This window comes from Chanodichthys erythropterus, chromosome 15 (assembly GCF_024489055.1).
Source record: "Chanodichthys erythropterus isolate Z2021 chromosome 15, ASM2448905v1, whole genome shotgun sequence".
NCBI classification, from domain to species: domain Eukaryota; kingdom Metazoa; phylum Chordata; class Actinopteri; order Cypriniformes; family Xenocyprididae; genus Chanodichthys; species Chanodichthys erythropterus.
The window spans coordinates 29,807,607-29,831,026 of NC_090235.1; the positions used below are offsets into that span (position 1 = coordinate 29,807,607).

General features: G+C 35.8%; 1 protein-coding gene across 2 annotated transcripts; it reads left to right on the top strand.

Annotated features, from left to right (window-relative positions):
* Positions 1-4: 4 nt before the first annotated feature.
* skic2 (SKI2 subunit of superkiller complex) lies at positions 5-23,407 on the top strand. Of its 2 annotated transcripts, XM_067411309.1 has the most exons (29): positions 5-70; positions 352-473; positions 592-713; positions 810-927; positions 2,824-2,938; positions 3,023-3,097; positions 3,192-3,245; positions 3,343-3,500; positions 3,609-3,779; positions 3,864-4,009; positions 4,444-4,590; positions 4,697-4,781; positions 4,867-4,973; positions 5,060-5,206; positions 6,124-6,223; positions 6,332-6,544; positions 8,870-8,980; positions 9,077-9,188; positions 12,128-12,246; positions 13,695-13,826; positions 13,995-14,132; positions 14,982-15,086; positions 15,745-15,880; positions 16,009-16,135; positions 16,220-16,430; positions 17,176-17,286; positions 19,693-19,911; positions 22,322-22,462; positions 22,725-23,407. In XM_067411309.1, exons 1-29 carry the CDS (start codon positions 58-60, stop codon positions 22,923-22,925), a joined length of 3,756 nt encoding a protein of 1,251 aa, XP_067267410.1. In that variant the 5' UTR covers positions 5-57; the 3' UTR covers positions 22,926-23,407. The 2 variants fall into 2 exon arrangements, with proteins under 2 accessions (XP_067267410.1, XP_067267411.1); XM_067411310.1 differs by lacking the exons at positions 19,693-19,911; positions 22,322-22,462; positions 22,725-23,407 and adding an exon at positions 18,792-19,601.
* The last annotated feature ends 13 nt before the right edge of the window (positions 23,408-23,420 follow it).

Here is a 23,420-nt window from a genome sequence, read left to right on the forward strand (position 1 = left end):
CGCAGCTTCCTGCTGGACTGAAACTTTATTGATACTGAAGAACTGCAGAGTAACATCATGGACAAAATAGGTATGAAATATATACATTAGTACTGTTTTTATTAGTAATTCTGCGTGTTTTCCTGTCGTAGTATAATAATATCACCAGCAGCTAGATCAGCATTTAGCTGCTTTGTGTCATAAGTCGCTCATATGACAGCCAACTCAGCAACTACATTTTAAAGTACATCTGACAGTAATGGTCCAATGGGTTTTATGAGCTTTTTGGTGTCACGACAGATTGTAGACTTTGTATGTATTTGCATCTAGTTGCAGTGGTACTGATGAACTGCTGTTCTCTTCTGTCTGTAGATTTGCCCCCAGTTGGTCCTGATGATTTGCCCCTGTCTCTGCTGGAGATGGGCTGCTCTGGGAGATTTGAGCTCATCACACACCCACTGCCAAAAAACAAACCCCTGCCACCGCACAGCACAGTTAGTCATTTATTAATACTAAAATAATAACAGTATTCATGTGTGTGAGCTTATATATTTATATTTAACAGATTTTGTATTCATTCTGTATAACATTCTGTAATCTTTCTCATTTCAGCTCCCTCACGGGCTTCCTCCTACATGTCTGGACTTAAAAACAGAGGTAGAAAAGCGCTTTCTGCGAGATCCTGCTTGGCTCCCCGTACATGATGTAGATGATGCCTTCCACAAGTTCCTTAAGTATGAAATGAGACATATTCAGAAGATAGCATTTGTCTTTGCAAGATAAATTTTATATCTTTAATCAGTTTTGTCTATTACAAATTTGTCCTTTAGGATAAGTAAGAGGCAAAAAGAGGTGGACTCTCTCCTGCGCTGCTCCCTTTCTCCACTGCACTCTGGTCTGTCTGTGGTCAGAGATCCCACCACTGGCATGCTGCTGGATTTCACTGAGGTAACACTGGCAAACATTTACTACATTCTGTTTATTTTCCTATCCCAGCTTAATATTCAATAGATGTTTTGGTTAATTGAAATAAAGCTGAAATAAAATAAGTAAAACTTAAACAAAAATTAGAAATGTTGGCAACTAAATGAAATAAGTTTAAGCTGAAGTACTAAAATTACTAAAATATATATAAAATGATAATACTTTACAATAAAATTTAATTACTTCATGTTAGTTAATGCTTTAAAGGTGCCATCGAACATTTTTTTACAAGATGTAATATAAGTCTAAGGTGTCCCCTGAATGTGTCTGTGAAGTTTCAGCTCAAAATACCCCATATATTTTTTTTAATTAATTTTTTTAACTTCCTGTTTTGGGGCATAATTAAATATGAACCGATTTATGCTGTGCGGTCCCTTTAATTCTCGTGCTCTCCGCCCACGGAGCTCGCGCTTGCCTTAAACAGTGCTTAAACAAAGTTTACACAGCTAATATAACCCTCAAATGGATCTTTACAAAGTGTTCGTCATGCATGCGTCGGATTATGTGAGTATTGTATTTATTTGGATGTTTACATTTGATTCTGAATGAATTTGAGGCTATGCTCGTGGCTAACGGCTAATGCTACACTGTTGGAGAGATTTATAAAGAATGAAGTTGTGTTTATGAATTATACAGACTGCAAGTGTTTAATAATGAAAATAGCGACGGCTCTCTTGTCTCCGTGAATACAGTAAGAAACGATGGTAACTTTAACCACATTTAACAGTACATTAGCAACATGCTAACGAAACATTTAGAAAGACAATTTACAAATATCACTAAAAATATCATGATATCATGGATCATGTCAGTTATTATTGCTCCATCTGCCATTTTTCGCTGTTGTTCTTGCTTGCTTACCTAGTCTGATGATTCAGCTCTGCACAGATCCAGACGTTACTGCCTGCCTTTGTCTAATGCCTTTCATAATGTTGGGAACATGGGCTGGCATATGCAAATATTGGGGCGTACACCCCGACTGTTACGTAACAGTCGGTGTTATGTTGAGATTCGCCTGTTCTTCGGAGGTCTTTTAAACAAATGAGATTTATATAAGAAGGAGGAAACAATGGTGTTTGAGACTCAGTGTATGTCATTTCCATGTACTGAACTCTTGTTATTCAACTATGCCAAGATAAATTCAATTTTTAATTCTAGGGCACCTTTAACTAACATTAACGAACAATGAGCAACATATTTTTTGCAGTATTCATTAATCTTTCTTAATGTTTGTTAATAAAATAAACAACTATTAGCTCAGGTCCAATAAATAATATGAACCGATAGAATTTTTCATTTGATTAATGTGTTAGAAAATATTGAAATGAACATTAACTAAGATTAATAAATGTATTTGTTATTTCATGTTCATTAATGTGGTAAATTAATGTTAACAAATGGAAACTTATTGTAAAGTGTTATCAATAAATTAAAGCTAAATAAAAATATTTTAATACAAAAACTATTAAAAAGCACAAAAGCACCTAACCAAATTACAAAAAATTAAACTTAAAAACAAAAAAATTATATATTTAAAAAATGTGATCAAAATATTAATAAATAGAATAATTGTATGTGAATAATATTAAAATAACACTAGGTTGATTTTGCAAAGAAACTCTTATTTCATAAAAATATTGCTTTGTTTATTTGAATGTCCTAACATGCCGCCATCTCACTCAACCAGTGGTGTCAGTTTGAGGCAGGACTATTTGTTTGCCTAGCCAATGGAAAGCTGTCAATGTAAAGCAATCGTTATTTTTGCTGTTTGCTGGACATCACAGTAAATGTTCTTTATAATATAATGCAACCATTTATAATGTAATAAATTGTTGTTGTTGTTGTTTTTCATTATGCCAGGTGTTATTAGAGGACACAGCATTGTCTGCAAAAAATTCCCTTTCATTACAAAGACAGCCTGGACCTCCGTCAGAGAGTCTGAGAGGGAGTAACACAAACTATCCTTTTCTGCCAGGTGCGGTGGTTCATATTTAGATAAATGTCTCATAAATCTGTTTAAATATTATCCAGTTTTTAAACTCTTCTGTCCTTTGTACAGGTGGAATGGAAGAACTGACATTAGAGCAGATTAAGAAAAAGTCAGAGCTGGAAGAAGACATTGACTTTGAGAAAGGTTGGTGATCAGTTATGTTTTGTTAGTACACAATCATTTGTAAGTGTGTGAGAGGGAAAAAGAAATGTTTTTTTTTTTTTTTTTCTTGTCTTAGATTTGTTGACGGTTCCTCCAGGGCTGAAGGCTGGTATGGACTTCAGTGACAAAGGTTTGGTTCTATATTGTTCTCCGCATTTGGACCATGTCATCATCCCACTTTAAGTTGTGCATTACTATGCAAAAACGTGTTCATTTAATGTTTTTAGAAGCCAGAACCATGAAGAGTGAGGTGAACCTACTGTCACTCCTGTCAACTTTTGATGATGTCCTTGACGCTTTGCCAGAGGAGAAAGAGGGAGTGTCACACAAAGAGGAGACTGTTAAACTTCCCAGAACTAACAGCTTAGAGGACCTCGGAATTAAAGTGTGTATGACTTTGAGAAAGAATACTTAATTATTTGAAAGCCCAACATTTTTGTGTTTGTCTTGTCATTTTCAAGATATGTTCTTCTTAAACACATGTACTCCTCAGGATTCGGGCAACTCTCCTTCTCAGCCTCCAGCGAACACAGTAAGTCTGACTGAACAAAAGAAGAAACCACAGGAAGAAGACAAGGGAGACAATAAGAAGTGGGCCATTCCTGTGGACATCACCTCACCCTGTGAGGACTTCTACAAACGTATCCCTGATCCTGCCTTCAAGGTCAGAACTCAGTATATGCACATGATTTTTAAGAGTTCACTAAAATAACGGTTTGTTTATTTGGGTTGCTTTTCTGTTTTTCAGTATCCCTTTGAGCTGGACGTGTTTCAGAAGCAGGCTATTCTCCGACTTGAAGCTCATGACTCTGTCTTTGTTGCGGCCCACACCTCAGCAGGCAAGACCGTGGTGGCTGAATACGCAATTGCACTTTCCCAGAAACACATGACAAGGTGTGTATGTGAGACCCAATGTCTACTGATTGCATCATTTTATTTCTCTATTCTTTCCTTTTTATGTTTTTAAAAGAAGCCTCTTATTCTTACCAAGGCTGCATTTATTCGATTAAAAATGCAGTAAATACAGTAATATTGTGAAATATTATTACAATTTAAAAGAACGGTTTTCAATTTAAATATATTTTAAAATGTAATTTATTCCTGTGATGTTAAAGCTGAATTTTCAGCATCATTACTCCAGTCTTCAGTGTAACATGATCCATCATAAATCTGACCATTTCTTATTATTATCAATTTCGAAAACTGCTGCTTAATATTTTTGTGAGAACAGTGTTATTTATGTTTAAGATTCTTTGATTGCTTACTTGCTTTCCTTACTGTGACATTAGATTTATGGCCCACACTAATATGACTGTTCTTCCTGACAGGACCATTTACACATCCCCCATTAAGGCCTTGTCCAATCAGAAGTTCCGGGACTTCAAGAACACGTTTGGTGACGTGGGACTCTTGACTGGAGATGTCCAGCTGAATCCTGAAGCCTCTTGTCTTATTATGACCACTGAGATTTTGAGGTGATTATACAATAGAAAGCCATGTCAGTTACTTATAATTCATAGTTTGTCATATGTATGAATTTTTTGACAATCTTTGTTAATCAGTATGTTTTCCTCCTAACAGATCTATGCTTTATAACGGGTCCGAGGTCATTCGAGATTTGGAATGGGTCATTTTTGATGAGGTTCACTATATCAATGATGCAGAGGTGATGAATCCACTAAAAAAATCTAGTTCAGTTATGCTTTTCTCTTTGCTGCATTCAGATTTCATATGCTGTTGTTGTTTCTCAGAGGGGAGTGGTGTGGGAGGAAGTGCTCATCATGTTGCCAGAGCATGTTAGCATCATCCTGCTGAGTGCCACGGTGCCTAACGCAGTGGAGTTCAGTGAATGGATTGGGTGTGTGTGTATTATCAAAGCCATTAAACTGAATTTTATCCTGCTTTAAGGTTGTGTAGATCATACTGTGCTTTCTCTGTCTTCAGGCGTATCAAGAAGCGGCACATCTATGTTATCAGCACAGTTAAGAGGCCTGTTCCTCTAGAGCACCATCTTTACACCGGCAACAGCACCAAGACTCAGAAGGAGCTATTCCTGTTGCTGGACTCCATTGGAAACTTCCTCACTAAAGGGTACATTTTAATAGGGTTTATTCCTGTGATGGCAAAGCTGAATTTTCAGCATCATTACTCCAGTCTTCAGTGTCACATGATCCTTCAGAAATAATTCTAATATGCTAATTGCTGCTCAGGAAACATTTCTTATTATTATAAATGTTGAAAACAGTTGTGCTGCCGAATATTTTTGTGGAAACCATTATACACTTTTTCCAGGTTTCTTTAGAAAGAACATAATTTTTTGAAAATAGAAATCTTTTATAACATTATAAATGTCACTTTGGATCAATTTAATGCATTCTTGCTGAATGAAAGAATTAATTTCTTTAAAAACAATTTTACTGACTTCAAACATTTGAATGGTAGTGTGCGTTTTAAATTCAAACTTTCACTACACAAAGTTCTTTCCCAGTCTCTCCAGATCATTTATTGCAACTTAGCTGCAAAAATGGGTCATGAAAAAATATCAATATTCAGTTATTCAGTAACTTGGCCTGCTCTGATGACAGACAGTAAACTGTGCTCATATGTAGAGGTCAAAAATTCAATTTAGAATAGCTATTATGAATAAAATTATAGATAACTTAAAATATAGACCATAAACTTGGATTTCAAAATAATAATAATAAATCGATTAATATTGTAATGTGTTTGCATTCATATAGTTGCTTGATTGATTGTTTCTACATTTTAGCTCATTTTTAGCTCATCTGTAATTAAGATAAAATGTCAACTTAAATATATTCATTTAGTAAACAGAAAAAGTCAGAAAGAGCTTTGAAAATGGTGTATAATACTAAATTGTTTTTACTTCAAGAAACCTAGATTAATATTTTTAGGCTATCATTGCAGTAGATGGACTTTTAAAGAAAGTGTTTCAAAACTATCTCCTGTGAATTCATTTAAGTTGAAACCAATGTTTTGTTTTTCAGCTACTATGCCGCGGTGGAAGCCAAGAAGGAACGCACAAGTAAACATGCACAATCTTTTGGCGCAAAAAATGTATCACAGCACAACACAACAGCCAGTCAGGTCAGTGTCTGTACCTTTTGTCATTTCCTTTTAAACCGATTATCGAACATAATAGGTCTCCTAAGGTTTCCAAAAACAAGTGTTTTTATTTTCTGCATTCTCCCATAGGATCGATCAGTGTGGCAGACGCTGCTGAACTATCTGTCTCAGAGGCAGCAGACTCCAGTGGTGGCGTTCACGTTCTCTCGGACACGCTGTGATGAAAACGCCCGCTCTTTGACCTCTCTGGACCTCACCAGCTCTATAGAAAAGAGCGAGATACACTCGTTCCTCCAGAAGAGCCTGACCAGGCTGAGAGGAGCCGATCGACAGTTACCGCAGGTAGATTTGGGTCCAGAGTAGCGGTCTGCCAAGAGTTTTTTACTTGACAATGCTGTAGGGGAATTTACAGTTAAAGACAGTGACCAGAGTCACTGAGTTAAAGAAAAATAAATTGAAGAAAAATTTACTGAAGGATAGTTTGCAGTTTCATCAGCAGAAGTCCGCTTCAACACTCAACACTCACAGCAATTATACTTTACACAGGTCACTAAGCTACGTCATTACTTCAGGTTGAATGATTCTGATTGGTTAAGAAATAGATACATTTCCACATATGGTCTTTGTCAGGGAAAACAAGTCACTCCATCTATTATACAGCTGATACCAGGACCCTGGTTTTAGGCACAAAGTAATAAGATAAGTGTTTCCGGGCACCATTTTGTCCACCTCTTCAATACAGGATCTGTAACAAAAATATTATCACACATACACAGATACATAGCTTCTTCAAGGTTGAAGTTGGCTGGGCTCTTGCTCTAAATGGGATACTTCCCCAAAACAAATCAACCCCTTTCATTGCAGATATCTGGAAAACAAAGTGGCTAATGTTTTTTTTTTAAGTACATGGTACAGGGTATCCGCGGGGTCTTGAAAAGTATTAAAAGGTGATAAATCAATTTTGGGAAAATTAAGACCCTTAAAAAGTATTAAAAAGTCTTATCACGGCTTTATAAAGTCTTAATTTTTTTCATTTAGTCATTTTTATTAAAAAAACGAACAGGTACATAAACTAGGCTATTGTGGGTGCGTTCGTAAAATTACTGCGAAAATGTTTTATGTATGTTTTATGTTTTCTAATACGTCACCGACGGAATGGTCCAGCGCTGCGCGGCGCCATCTGTAGGACAAAGCTCAGCAAAGATGTAGGAATATCTGATCAGAGTTGTACACGGATACACATTTTTAAATAAATCTGCCGTGGCAAAGCTACTGAAAGTGATTTTCGGTGCTGGTAATCCATATATCATTTGCTGAAACAAACTCGTCATGGAGAGCGCGTCTCATGGTTGCGTAGTAACGACAGACGCCACCGCAGCGCCCGAGCGCTTTGGAAAGAAGAAAGCGGCGCCGACGCGTTTTCCATGCGTTTTTAGACGCGACATATGAACGGTCCTTAAAAGAGTTCAAATGGCTCAACGCACCAAATGCGAGTAGAATCAGCGCTGAAACGTGTTCGGTAACTTTTTTTTTTTTTTTATGAATGTGTTGGGAATTAAATATATAATTTGCAACGGCTGTGATTTAATTATATAGCATGCTTGCTGTAGCAGGTGTGTGTTTTCATTTTCGATTAACTGTAAATGCTACTTTGCTTGTGATGTTTAAATTGCATTTAGAATGATTTTTAATTCTGTTGTTTACAAAGAGAAGTTTCAGTATCACATGATTCTTAAGAAATGCTGATTTGCTGCTCAAGAAACATTCACTATTTATATTATTAAGGTTAAAATGCAGTTTTTGCTGCTTAAAATTGTGGAAATCCAATTTAAACATTTCTGGTAAGATTTAAAAAATACAAAAATTAATACTTTAATCTACTTTAAAGTGATAAAGTGAGTGAAGAGTGAAGACATTTAAAATGTTACAGAATATATTTTAATAAATAATATATTTGATAAATACATGTAATATAATTTCAAATAAATGCTGTTATTGAACTTCCTGTTTTTCAAAGAAAACGAACAAATATCACCGTTTCCACAAAAATATGAAGCAGCACAACTGTTTTCAGCATTGATAATAATCATAAATGTTTCTTGAGTATCAAATCAAATTGTAATTGTTCTGAAGGATCATGTGACACTGCAGACTGGAGTAAGGATGCTGAAAATGATCACAGGAATAAATTACATTTTACAGTACATTTCGCAGGTACTTTAATAATAACAATTATATACACACACATATAAAATAATGTGTGTGTTTCCATCGTAGGTTAGGTCTTAAATTTCATGTAAAGTGGTATTAAAAAGGTCTTAAAAAGTCTTAAATTTAACTTGTTCATATCTGCAGATACCCTGTGGTAGTTAAAACACCTAATAAAAATGTTAAAATGTTATTTGAAAAATTCACTGAAAAATTATATGAAAACCAAAAATATATATTATCCTTTTACAAAATTCTTGGTAGATTAAAAAATGAGCGGTGCAGGTGTTAATAATAACTAAGTGGATTATACAAAAATTGCACCAACAAAAAAATAAAATAAAATAATTTGGCCTTGTCGACATTCACCATGATACTCATATGGACTTACAGTATGTGTAAATTGAAACCTTCAAAGTCATAGTTATGGTGTTTATCAGTGTAATTTTGTCGTCACAGATCCTGTTGATGCGTGATTTGCTGAAGAGAGGGATTGGTGTTCACCACAGCGGCATCCTGCCAATCCTGAAGGAGGTTATTGAGATGCTATTTTCCAAAGGTTTAGTAAAGGTTTGTCTTATGGACTTGTTTTATTCAAGCTTTATTTGATTGAAGAAAACTTAATTAAGGAGGGAGTTGGTTAGTTACATTTTTTTCTCTCTTAAGGTGCTGTTTGCTACAGAGACGTTTGCAATGGGTGTGAACATGCCAGCCAGAACTGTTGTGTTCGACAGCATCCGCAAACATGACGGCACAGGTTTCAGAAACCTGCTGCCAGGTAAAAACACATCTCCTTTACTGCCTTATATTACAAACAATGGTGTGCTTGTCTTTAGATGACGTTAATGTCTAAATATACCCTCACTTGCATCACCTTGGCATGACTGTTGCAGTTATTCTAATTTAAAATTATAATTATTTTGTATTATCATAACAATAGACATGTACTTGTTGGCAGAGACGCTACAGGCAGACAGACATTGCCGATGACCAGGTGTTTGATGAATTAGCTGTCTCTAATGAATGAGCAGATTAATTATGCTGGGGTAGTGCAGATGTTTGTGCACTGGACTGCAGTGAGACTAGGGAAAGACAGCAGGAGGCCTTTGATGTATGTGTGAGAGATGCTTGAGTTTGTTCAAATCTCTTCTAATAATTTATGCTAATAATAGTGTATATAAAAAAGGGAAGAGAGAGAGTATAGCTGGCCTCTTTTGAAGTCATAGTACACTGTTTGCATCGAAGACAAAATATTCATGAAATATTTGGGAAAATGTTACAAAACATTTATCAATAACATATACAGTGGGTACGGAAAGTATTCAGACCCCCTTAAATTTTTCATATTGCAGCCATTTGCTAAAGTCATTTAAGTTCATTTTTTCCTCATTAATGTACACACAGCACCCCATATTGACAGAAAAACACAGAATTGTTGACATTTTTGCAGATTTATTAAAAAAGAAAAACTGAAATATCACATGGTCCTAAGTATTCAGACCCTTTGCTGTGACACTCATATATTTAACTCAGGTGCTGTCCATTTTTTCTGATCATCCTTGAGATGATTCTACACCTTCATTTGAGTCCAGCTGTGTTTGATTATACTGATTGGACTTGATTAGGAAAGCCACACACTTATCTATATAAGACCTTACAGCTCACAGTGCATGTCTGAGCAAATGAGAATCATGAGGTCAAAGGAACTGCCTGAAGAAATTTCTGCTGCACTTAAGGTTCCTAAGAGCACAGTGGCCTCCATAATCCTTAAATGGAAGACGTTTGGGACGACCAGAACCCTTCCTAGAGCTGGCCTTCCGGCCAAACTGAGCTATCGGGGGAGAAGAGCCTTGGTGAGAGAGGTAAAGAAGAACCCAAAGATCACTGTGGCTGAGCTCCAGAGATGCAGTCAGGAGATGGGAGAAAGTTGCAGAAAGTCAACCATCACTGCAGCCCTCCACCAGTCGGGGCTTTATGGCAGAGTGGCCCGACGGAAGCCTCTCCTCAAGACCAAGACCAGGCACTGCTCATCACCTGTCCAATACAGTCCCAACAGTGAAGCATGGTGGTGGCAGCATCATGCTGTGGGGGTGTTTTTCAGCTGCAGGGGCAGGACGATCGAGGGAAAGATGAATGCGGCCAAGTACAGGGATATCCTGGACGAAAACCTTCTCCAGAGTGCTCAGGACCTCAGACTGGGCCGAAGGTTTACCTTCCAGCAAGACAATGACCCTAAGCACACAGCTAAAATAATGAAGGAGTGGCTTCACAACAACTCCGTGACTGTTCTTGAATGACCCAGCCAGAGCCCTGACTTAAACCAAATTGAGCATCTCTGGAGAGACCCAAAAATGGCTGTCCACCAACGTTTACCATCCAACCTGACAGAACTGAAAAGGATCCGCAAGGAATGGCAGAGGATCCCCAAATCCAGGTGTGAAAAACTTGTTGCATCTTTCCCAAAAAGACTCATGGCTGTATTAGATCAAAAGGGTGCTTCTACTGAATACTGAGCACAAAGGGTCTGAATACTTAGGACCATGTGATATTTCAGTTTTTCTTTTTTAATAAATCTGCAAAAATGTCAACAAAAAGTGTTTTTCTGTCAATATGGGGTGCTGTGTGTACATTAATGAGAAAAAAATGAACTTAAATGATTTTAGCAAATGGCTGCAATATAACAAAGAGTGAAAAATTTAAGGGGGTCTGAATAATTTCCGTATCCACTGTACATATCTGGGTCATGTTTCACCCCAAAATCAAAAGAAACATATTTTCATGAAAGAAAATGAAGCTTATTTTAGGAATATTAAGATGTTTTGCACTGTAATGTTATGTTCATGACAGTTAAACACAATTAAACTTCCTATCAGTAACCTATTGTAATAAACAAACATTCTTATTACTGTAATGCAAAAAAAAAAGAAGAAGGGGGGGGGGGCATATATTTATTTGATCAAAAATACAGTAAAACAGTAATATTGTGATTTGTGAAATTTTTATTACATTTGTTTTCTATTTTAATGTATTTTAAAATGTAATTTATTCCTGTGACAGCAAAGCTGAATTTTCAGCAGCCATTATTCCAGTTTTCAGTGTACACCTTCAGTAATCATTGTGATATATATTAACATTTCTTATTATTATCAATGTCAAAAAAAGTTGTGCTGCTTAATATTTTTGTGGAAACTATGATCATTTTTTCCAGGATTCTCTGATGAATAGAAATCATCAAAAGAACAGCATTTATTAAAAAAACAACAACTTTACTGTCACTTTTGATCAATTTAATCCTTCTTTGCTGAACAAAAGTATACATTTATTAAAAAAAAAAATCTTACTGACCCCCAAAATTTCAATGATAGTGTACTGATTGTGTACGTGGTAGTATTTGTTGTACTAAATTTATGATTATTTTAATTGTTGCTTAATTGCCATGGAAATAATGGTCAAAATTCACTTCATTTTCCTTACGCAAACTATAATATTTTAATTTCTTTTGAGTTCAGTGTGAGTTCATTTCTAAGTGTTTGATCTATATAAATGCATATTTTGGTTTGGTTTAAAAGATTACACCAACGTGTGATGCTTACAATGACAGCAGAGTGTCACAGTACTAAACTGTGTGTGTGTGTGTGTGTGTGTGTGTGTGTGTGTGTGTGTGTGTGTGTGTGTGTGTGTGTGTGTGTGTGTGTGTGTGTGTGTGTGTGTGAGTAGGTGAGTACATTCAGATGGCAGGCCGTGCTGGCAGAAGAGGTTTGGATGCTACGGGGACTGTTATCATTCTCTGTAAGGCTGGAGTTCATGATATGGGAGACCTCCATGCCATGATGCTGGTCAGTACTGCACTCTTCATTAAACACCTACAGGTCATGTCTGAGGCCTCAATGCTGATGATTCTATGCAAGATTTCTAAAACTGAGAAACATGAAAAGTAAAAAAAATAATTTCCACCACTCAACATATTTATCACAAATAATGATAAGAAAGTTATAAGTAAACATTTATGCATACATTTTGGACATGATTAGATATTTACATTTGTCTGAAAAAATGTGAGAAGACTGTCTAAACCCCCCTTTTTTACTTTTAAACTCCCTCAATTCCACTAGGCTTTCCCAGCTCCTTTTTGTAAATCTCAGTCTGGTTGTTCACTCTGGAGCCAAATACAAACGTCTTTGGTCTTTTTTTAGAGTCCCACAGCCTGTGAGTGCACTTCTGTCATCCTCTTGTGGATTGAGTGTGGGTGAAATGGGCTCCTCTTCATTAGAGTGTCCAGCCTGCTGGAGCTGTTTTAACCTCTCTGTGTGTCAAATCACAGCTGTTCAGTCAATTAACCCCTGTCCCTGATTTATTGACTCCATACACTGTTATTCCAGCACAAAACTCACCAGGATTCACTAGTACTGTTGTCATTTTTCTCTCCACATGGCACCCACAGTTTTCTGAGCTGATTTGTAGTGTTTTTTTTATACTCAAAGTTAGGAACCAGTGTTATTTTAGTATATTATAATTATATAATATTATAGTATAATCTATGTACATACTATTATGGTATTTTATTATTATTTTGAATTCCCTTTTATTTTTATATTTTCAGTTTTCATTAAAATTTTTTGTTTTTATTTATATTGTACTTTTATGTGCTTCTGTCATTTTTTTTTCTTTCCCCTATTTGTTTCCTTTAGTTGCCAATGGAACATTTTTTAATTTTATTTAAGTGTTTTATGTTTGTTTGTTTTAAGTTTTTTTTATAATTATTTTTTTATTTATTATTTATTTATTTTTTTACCTGGAAGATGATAAATTAGACAAATAAATCCCATAGACTTACATTGAGGCAAGTGAGCCATGTAACCCGGTTCATGCAGGCTGTGTATCGGTGCAGTTTCCCTCAGATGGGCCAGTAATCTATGTGCTGATCAGCTCCATGTCATGGGCATCATGGCAACAACAGCTGATGCTGTAATAACGCACAGTGTTTTGTCAAGGGCCGCTGGTGATTGGACTTCGCTGTATGTCAACTCCATTTCCCCCCTCTAATTACACTGGATGAGCATAAAGAGCCACGATGTGTACTCGTCCTTGCATTGTCTCCTATTATTTGCCATATTTTGAAGCCAATTCTTATTTTGTTTGCATGTATGGCATACCCTTAAAAATAGCTCGACTATTGGCAATCAATGAATTAATCAATGCTAATGGATGATTTAAATGAAATGGAGTTAAATGTTCAAGAGCACAGAGAGATGACATTAATGTGTGATATTTTCCTCTGTGTCAGGGGAAACCAACAGTGCTGCAGTCTCAGTTCAGACTGACCTACACAATGATCCTAAATCTGCTCCGTGTGGAGGCCCTTAGGGTTACCGACATGATGAGGAGGAGCTTTTCTGAGAACCACAGGGATACGCAGGTAAACGGCCTCATTTCCCACCAGCCCCTGGGTGACGATGAAATGTCTGTGGGGTTTGCATGCCCCAGTAATTCAATCTTACAAAAAAGGCTGAAATATGAAGTGTGTGATGAAATGTTTTGAAATTCTTTCAGTTAGCCAAGTCATTTCTGTCTTTGTGTTTCTCAGACTCATGAGAAGAGAATAACTGAGCTGAGAAACATGCTCTCCTCTCTCCCTCCGCTGGACACAGAGGGGCAGTTATCTGATTTACTGTCATATTACCACACCATCACAGAGCTGCGCATCACCACAGAGACCCTGCAGGTACACACACACACACACACACACATACACATACTTATATAAACACAGTGTACTTGTATACCACACTATCACAGAGCTGTGCATCACCACAGAGACCCTGCAGGTACACACACACACACTTATATGAACACACTGTACAAATTCTCTTGATTTAAATCTGATTTAAATTGTTAAAATATTTAAAGTTCAGTATAACATCAAAGATGTGAGCAAAAATGACAAATTACAAAAACGTCACCAAAAAAACAAAAAAAACAAAACACAGCCATTTATGGTAATATTTAGCTAGATTGTGGGAACAAAAATGAACAACACTGTAGCCACCATAAAAATATATGGTGTATTACAATTATAGATTTTATTAAAATTGTATCTTTTATATGTGTATTATTTTAATTAATTGAATTATTTCTATTATTATAAAAAATTAAGAGCAGTCAGACGGAACAAGTGCTTTTAGGACCACCAGATCACATTTGTGTCTAAATTTGTTTTTAATGTTGAAAAATTATTATTTCTGTACACTATTTAAAATGTATTCATATTATTAATATTATATTTGTATTATTCATGTCGCATATTAGTTTAAATAACTTTATTTATTATTTTTTTTTGCATTTTATTAATTTATTGAATTTGATTAATTTCAAATTAATTTCATATTTGATTTGTACTGATGTTTTTTTAATGGCAAATATTATTATTTGTCCATTACCAATTCTTGGCAGAGAAATTCTCCATTGCTGTTTGGAAATAATTATAGTTTTCACTGTTCCTTGTAAATAATGTTTCTGTTTGTAACATACACATTACTGACAGCAAACTCATGTCACTCTGTGTGTGTGGCAGCGAGCTGTGCTGGAGTCAGTAAATGGACTCAAAGCTCTGTCTGTGGGGAGGGTGGTGATAGTGAACAACAGCCAGCACCACAACGCCCTGGGAGTCATTCTACAGGTGTGTGTTTGCACAATAAACACATTTTACTTGGTGTCATGAACACCATAAACACAGATTTGCAGCAATGACCATTGACACTTTCACATATTCAGTAGGGGAGAGTGGGGTAAGATGAGCCACGGCTAAATGCTATTATGTAATGCTATTACAAATTGTTTCGCTGCATTAATATTCTGAATGTTAACTCTTTTCCTGAGTGATTTATGAAAATATGCATTACCAAATTGTTTTTTCTCATTTGTGTTCTTGTATTACCCAGTGGTTCAGTTCTGAAGTTTCGGTTTAATTCTGAAGTGAACTAATCCTTTAAGAAACATTTCTTCTTATTATTATCAACGTTGAAAATAGTTCTGCTGCTTAAAACTTTTCAGGATTTTTTGATGGAATAGTAAATTCAAAAGAACATTTACTTAGAATTGAAATCTTTTGTAGCATTATAAATGTCTTTATTGTCACTTGATCAATTTAATGCATCTTTGCTGAATAAAAGCTTAATTTCTTAAAAAGAAAATCTTACTGACCCCAAACTTATGAACAGCACTGTATTTCTGAGAGGACAAATTAAGTAAAAAGTTGCACATCTCACTTCACTCTCCCCTCTTTTGTTTTCCTCCCTCTCTCTCTCTCTCCACTTTCCTCCCATTTCCTCCCACAGGTGTCCAACGATGCAGTAAATCGTACATTCACCGCTCTCATTATCTGTGAGAAGGGTAATGAGGAGGCGGCGGGCGATAATCAGTCTAATAAAGTCTCACTTCACATCTACAACACTGCGCTGTTTATTCCAGAGGGTAAGCAGACATATACACACGCAGTAAATCACCACCAAGTTGGAGAGTGTCGTCATGAACATCACACATACTTTTTCAACATCTTTTGTTGTAAAAGTTTGATTTACAGTGTAACTAACTGTATGTAGGACCCTGCAGTCACACAGTGCAGAAACTGAAGTTGCAGGACATCTCTGCCCTCACAACCAAAACCCTCAAGGTCATTCCAGAGAGAATCATCGACAACTACAATAAAAGACAGCAGCCACGCTTCAGGTGTGTATCTGGTCATATTATATTTGTGAGCGAATTTGCATTTGTTGAACTGTGATAATGAATAAATGAAAATTCCCTTCTTAGACTTGATCCACCAGGTCAGGCTATTTCTACAGCAACTCAGGAGCTCTTGCGATTGGCTGAGGCCAATCCGAGGGGCATTACGACCCTTGACCCTGTGAATGACCTGCACCTGAAGGGTGTGGATGTGGTGGAGGGAGTGATGAGGCAACGAGTGTTACAGGACTGTCTAAAAGACTTCCACTGTATCCACTCGCCCACCTTCACTGAACAGGTCTGACTGTTTATCATACTCGTGTTTCACATTTATACACTACTGTTGTAAAGTTTGGGGTCAGTAAAAATGTTTTCCTCTTTTGAAAGAAATTAATACTTTTATTCAGCAAGGACACATTAAATTGATCATAATTGATCATTTATAATGTTAGAAAAGATTTCTTTCAAATAAATTTTGTTCTTTTGAGCTTTGTTCATCAAAAATTCTGAAAAAATGTATCAGGATTTCCAGAAAATATTAAGCAGCACAACTGATTTCAACATTGATAATAATAAGAAATGTAATGATGCTGAAAATCAGCTTTGCCATCACAGGAATAAATTACATTTTTCAAATGGAAAAGTTATTTTAAATTGTAATAATGTTTCATAATATTTCTGTTTTTACTATTTGTGATCAAATAAATGCAGCATTGGTGAGCATAAGAGACTTCTTTCAAAAATATAAAAAAATCTTACTGACCCCAGACTTTCATTTGGCAGTGTTTTCCTGCTGATTTAGGTCACGCACAAATCCACTGTGCAGACACAAGAAAAAAAAATGTAATTTCTAATCCAATTGTGTCCTGTATTTTCTCATCCATATTTAGTAATTTGGCACAGTAACTCTCCCAAGTGCACAGACTCTCATTTATCGAGTGTGACAGTGGTAGGGCGGAATAAGGATGTGTCTCATTAGCTCTCAGTAATAGCTCTCCCTCAATGTCATTTTCATATTCTCTCTCTGTGAATATCTTGCTCAGTTTGCACGTGTACAGGAGAGGATGAGTGTTCAGGAAGAGCTTGATAAGCTTCTGTTCCTGGTGTCTGATCAGTCACTGACCCTGCTGCCTGAGTACCATCAGAGAATCAAGGTCAGTTCATCTACAGTCCATCTAGTCATTCCACTGCATGTCCACATATAGATGAATATGTTTCAGTAGCGCAGTAATACGTTCTTTGACATGCAGTTATGAAATTATCATCAACGAGTTTCATATATAAACATAGAAACATTTCACTAATAAAAATCTATGAAAAGTCTATTAATTAGTATTAGTAGTATTATATATGGGCCTGCCAATAACCTTTTATATTTTTAGCATTTATTTTAGACTAAAGCTTAAAAGTACCTTACAAAAATGAAAATTCTGTCATCAATTACTTATTTATTCACATATAATGTAATATAAAGGGTTCAACAATAAGGACTGCCCAGTGGCCCAGGGTCAATGGGAAGGACACTTGGGACAGTAGAAGGAATTGTCACTGTTGGGCAGTGCTGCGTCATCATAAAAGTTTATCATTTGCACATTTTTAAGTTACGCCAATTAAAATATATTTAAGCGATTTTAACTCCTCTCAGACAGCATGCGAATACTTTCGCATCTTCTTGCTCTTGAAATTTTGTGCTGTTGCTTGTAATTTGTTTATTTGTACTTTTATTACTGACTGTTTACTTGTCTTTAATAATGTTAGGCCTAGTAGTTTTTGCTGTGGTATCGAAATTGGAATTGAGATTTGTGAAATTTCACTGGTATTTAAAATTTTGGTGTCACCTTATTTATTATAATACAAGGATAAATGATTCAAAAATGATAAAACATATATATATATATTTTTGTAGTGGGGCCAGTGAAAATTTTTCAGGGCAAGTAAAAATTTGAACCACTGGCCAGTAGAAAAAATCTCTTGCGTTGAGCCCTGATGTATGTTTTGATCAAAGTTTATATGTGAATAAAAACCTAAATTAAATCGGTCAATCATATAAAATGATCATGTCTCTTGAGAAGACCGCTCAAATCATATGGATTACTTTAACTTTCTCTTTATGAATTTTTTGAAGCATCAAAGTTTTGATGGAATTTACTTTCAATGGGACAGAAGTCTCTCAGGTTTCATTAAAATATCTTTCAAAGATGAATGAAAGACTTACAGGTTTAGAACGACAAGAGGATGATCAAGTAATTTTCATTTTTTGGGTGAACTATCCCTTTAAGTTTCAAGTGAAATCCGACATTAAACCTTCATTATATGTACAGTAAATAAATAATAATGTATTGCTTTTGAAATCTGGGACAGAAAAGTGTAAATGTTTTAATTGTGGAAAAAGAAGATCTAATATTATTTGCATCCAGTATTCTTAATCGGACAAGAATTGATCATTAAAAACATTAATATTGGCCAATAATGATAGTCACTGAAATTTTGTGCTATTCTGTGTTCACCTGGTTTATTGTGTTAAAGGTGCCCTAGAGTTAAATATTGAATTTATATTGGCATAGTTGAATAACAAGAGTTCAGTACATGGAAAAGACATACACTGAGTTTCAAACACCATTGTTTCCTCCTTCTTATATAAATCTCATTTGTTTAAAAGACCTCCGAGGAACAGGCGAATCTCAACATAACACCGACTGTTACGTAACAGTCGGGGTGTACGCCCTCAATATTTGCATATGCCAGCCCATGATCAAGCCATTAGACAAGGGTAGAATGTCTGGATGTGCACAGCTGAATCATCAGACTAGGTAAGCAAGCAAGAACAATAGCGAAAAAATGGCAGATGGAGCGATAATAACTGACATGATCCATGATTACATGATATTTTTTGTGATATTTGTGAATTGTCTTTCTAAATGTTTCGTTAGCATGTTGCTAATGTACTATTAAATGTGGTTAAAGTTACCATAGTTTCTTACTGTATTCACCGAGACAAGAGCCATCGCTATTTTCATTTTTAAACACTTGCAGTCTGCATAATTCATAAACACAACTTCATTCTTTATAAATCTCTCCAACAGTGTGTAATGTTAGCTTTAGCCACGCAGCATAGCCTTAAACTCATTCAGAATCAAATGTAATACATCCAAATAAATACTATACTTACATGATCCGATGAATGCAAGCAGCATGCATGACGAACATCTTGTAAAGATCCATTTTGAGGGTTATATTAGCAGTGTAAACTTGGTTTATGCTGTTCAAGGCAAGCGCGAGCTCCGGGGGAGGGGGAGCACGAGAATTAAAGGGGCCACAATCTATATATCGGTGCATAGTTAATGATGCCCCAAAATAGGCAGTTAAAACATGAATTAAAAAACAATCTATGGGGTATTTTGAGCTGAAACTTCACAGACACATTCAGGGGACACCTTAGACTTATATTACATCTTTTAAAAAGAAGTTCTAGGGCACCTTTAAATATCAACATTAAATGTTTGCGAATGTCATGGATATTTTAAACAGTCAGTGATAACATTATAGCACCATATTCCCAGGTGTTGGAAGCTCTGCAGTATGTGGACAGCACTGGGGCGGTTCAGCTGAAGGGACGTGTGGCGTGTCAGATCAGCAGTCATGAGCTGTTACTGACTGAACTCCTGTTTGAGAACACTCTGAGTCCTCTCGCCCCTGAGGAGAGCGCCGCCCTGCTGTCCTGCCTCGTCTTCACACAAAACACCCAGATAGACCCGCACATCACCAACACACTACAGGAGGTAATGCAGTTCTCTACTCACAACCAAATTCCCACGGTCAAGGGAAACCTGGAAATAGTTAAAATTTTTATCCCAGAACTGGAAAATAAATGTACTAAATTTAAATTTAAAATATCAATGTAATAGGGCTGCACGATTAATCGCATGCTATTCTCACGCGCATTTCGTCAGTAAAGCCGGTTCCCTGATTACCGCTAAATCGCCATCACCTGTTTTTAAACGGAGCGCCTTTTAATAGACGGAGCCGTAGTTCATCTGCGATATGAACGCGATATTGCGTGGCTTTTCAGTGATATACGGCTCTGTCTATTAAATGCCGCTTCATTTGAAAGCAGGTGATGGCGATTTAGCGGTAATCAGGGAACCGGCTTTACTGACGAAAAGCGCGTGAGAATAGCATGCGATTAATCGTGCAGCCCTACAATGTAATACAGCATTAAACTTTTGTAAAATATTAAAGTTCCCTGATTATACTATTTTAAATGTATTTTAAGTTTGTTTGGGATGTTTCCTACAATAGGTTTACATGCATCCAAAGTCAAAAAACACATTATTTTTCTTATTCGGTCTCTCTAAACCCCACCTTTCTGAGAGCCTACTCTACTCTGATTGGTCAGATGGCCAAAGCTGAGAAAATTGTATGAATTACATAAGTAACCTAATACATTATACTCATCTGAAAAGCATCAAGCATTTTATTTGAGCCATTAGAATATTAAGCATCAGATATGCTTGTCGTCATGTTTATCGATGGATGAAAATTTGTCAACACCCAAGAGATGTGCATAAGAATGTAGTGAATGTGGCCTGGCCGCTTTGCTTTATGCCTTTAGCAAGGGATGCAGTCGCAGATGAACATGTCGGTGTGTGTTGTCGAGCGGTCCAGAAACATGGAATTGCTTTAAAGGGACAGTGAATAAGTCATGACACTAGACTGAGAAGCATACAAGAGTTGTATAGCACACAGTGGCTTGTAAACCAATGCAAAAATGCTCTTGCTGGTCAAACACTGCGAGGTTATGGGCGTACAGGTAATGTAGCTGCAGTTTGACTGCATGACTACATTGCCTGCCCTGCTGTAGTTGTGTAAGCACTTAGACAGCAGATGGAAATGAGAGTGGAGCACAGGACAAGACAGACTGACGCAGTGCTATACTAAGAGATCTCACTATGACTAATATACAAAACTGTACATGTTTTAGGCCTGTCAATCAATTAAAATGTTTAATTAATTTAACTGCCTAAAATACCAGTTAACCCCCCTGTCAAATTTGCCTAAAATGCCTAAAAAAAAAGCATACCCAAAGTAAATTGCATGTTGTTCTTGAACCATATGGAGTTTATCCATGGTTTTGATCTCTTTTGAAAGGTATGTGTACCTCGGGCGGTACAGTGGAATGCTAACAGGTTAATTAATCGAATTGGTAACACTTTACAATAGGGTTCATTAGTTAAACATTAGTTAATCAATTAACTAACATGAACTAACCATGAGCAATACATTTGTTACTGTATTGTTAACATTAGTTAATGAAAATACAGTTGTTCATTGTTTGTTCATGTTAGTTCACAGTGCATTAACTAATGTTAACAAGATTTTAATAATGTATTAGTAAATGTTGAAAGTAACATTAACAAAGATTAATAAATGCTGTATGAGTGCAGTTCATTATTAGTTCATGTTAACTAATATTGTTAACTAATGTTAACTAATGAACCTTATTTTAAAGTGTTACCATTGAATTAATGACAATTTATCACATACAAAAATATTTGCAGAGAAACTTCTAATTGAAAATAAAACATTAAGACATTATTTGATGAGTAAATCATTATTATATTGTATTATACAAAAGAGGACTTTATGATCACCAAAGCTGCATTTATTTGGTCAAAAATACTGTAAAAACAGTAATATTAAGAAATATTCTTACAATTTAAAAGAACTGTTTTCTATTTTATTATATTTTAAAACGTAAGTTATTTTCCGCATCATTACTCCAGTGTCTTCAGTGTCACATGATCCTTCAGAAATCATTCTAATATGCTGATTTGCTGCTCAATAAACATTTCTTATTATTATCAATGTTGAAAACAGTTGAGTTTCTTAATATTTTTATGGAAATGGTGATACATTTTTTTGGGATTCTTTGATGAATGGAAAGTTCAATAGAACAGCATTTATTTGAAACAGATATCTATTATAAATGTCTTCACTGTCACTTTTGATCAATTTAATGCATCCTTGTGGAATAAAAGTATTAATTTCTGTAAAAACAAAAAACAAACAAAAAATAAATAAAATAAATTGTACTGACCCCAAACTTTTTAATTGTAGTATATGTAATATAAATTATATAATATTTAATATAATGTATATAATCTTTCTCTCATTCTCTTGATTTCCTAGGGCATCAATCAAGTACTCTGTGTAGCACAGCGTATTGGTGAGCTGCAGAGGGATTGTGGGATAGCTCAAACTGCTGAAGACTTTGTGGCCCAGTTCAAGTTTGGCCTGACTGAGGTTGTGTATTGCTGGGCAAGAGGCATGGTGAGCCCTGACCTTAATGACCTTAATACAAATATATATATATATATATATATATATATATATATATATATATATATATATATATATATATATATATATATATATATATATATATATAGGTAATAATAACAATTTGTACAAATATGTAGATCTATGTAATGCAACAATATGAAAGTCTGATCAAAGATAAACTATATTCATATTTAGAAATCATCTTTCTCAATACCTCTTATTGATGATGGTGTGTTTTTGTGTTTGGTAGCCGTTTGCTGAGATTGCACAGCTGACAGATGTGCAGGAAGGGACAATCGTGCGCTGTATCCAGAGACTGGACGAGGTCCTGAAGGAAGTGAGACAGGCTGCTCGCATTGTAGGCGACTCCGTCCTGGGCAGCAAGATGGAAAGAGCCTCCCTAGCCATACGCAGAGACATTGTGTTCACCGCCTCGCTCTACACACACTGAGAGACCGGACGAGGCAGAATGTGTTGGCGTGTTGATGAGTGTGGAGTGGGATATAAAACAGAATGTACAGAATATGGACCTAAGAAACTGTACTTAAATGAGTGCATGTTTACATGAGTTGAGTATGCATGTATGAGTGAAGGAGTGGTATACTCCTCACACATGACCAAAATTGTGATCTCAATATGAAATGGAGGCTGATGTCAGTTATGAACTGTAATTAATAATACAGCAATAAAATGAGCTGTAACTGGAACACTGGTTTCATGCGTGTTGTCAGAAAAATAGAAATGATGTAGTGCTTTTGCTTTGTGATTATTTTAAAGAGGACTGCTCTGTTTTCTTTTATGCTTGTGTCATTACACAATGTCGATGTACACAGTGTCGATGAAAGACGTTTTGCATTTTGCTCCCTATTAACCCTTTTATCATTGAATGTTGTTAAAAATCATGATTAGCCTTCAGATGAATCAGGGATGTAACCACCATAGACAT

Bases quoted from the DNA above. Each gene is read 5' to 3' on its own strand.
- skic2 (XM_067411309.1), top strand. The intron at 928-2,823 runs GTAACACTGGCA...TCATTATGCCAG, and splicing joins TGCTGCTGGATTTCACTGAG to GTGTTATTAGAGGACACAGC. The intron at 15,881-16,008 runs GTAAGCAGACAT...AACTGTATGTAG, and splicing joins TGCGCTGTTTATTCCAGAGG to GACCCTGCAGTCACACAGTG.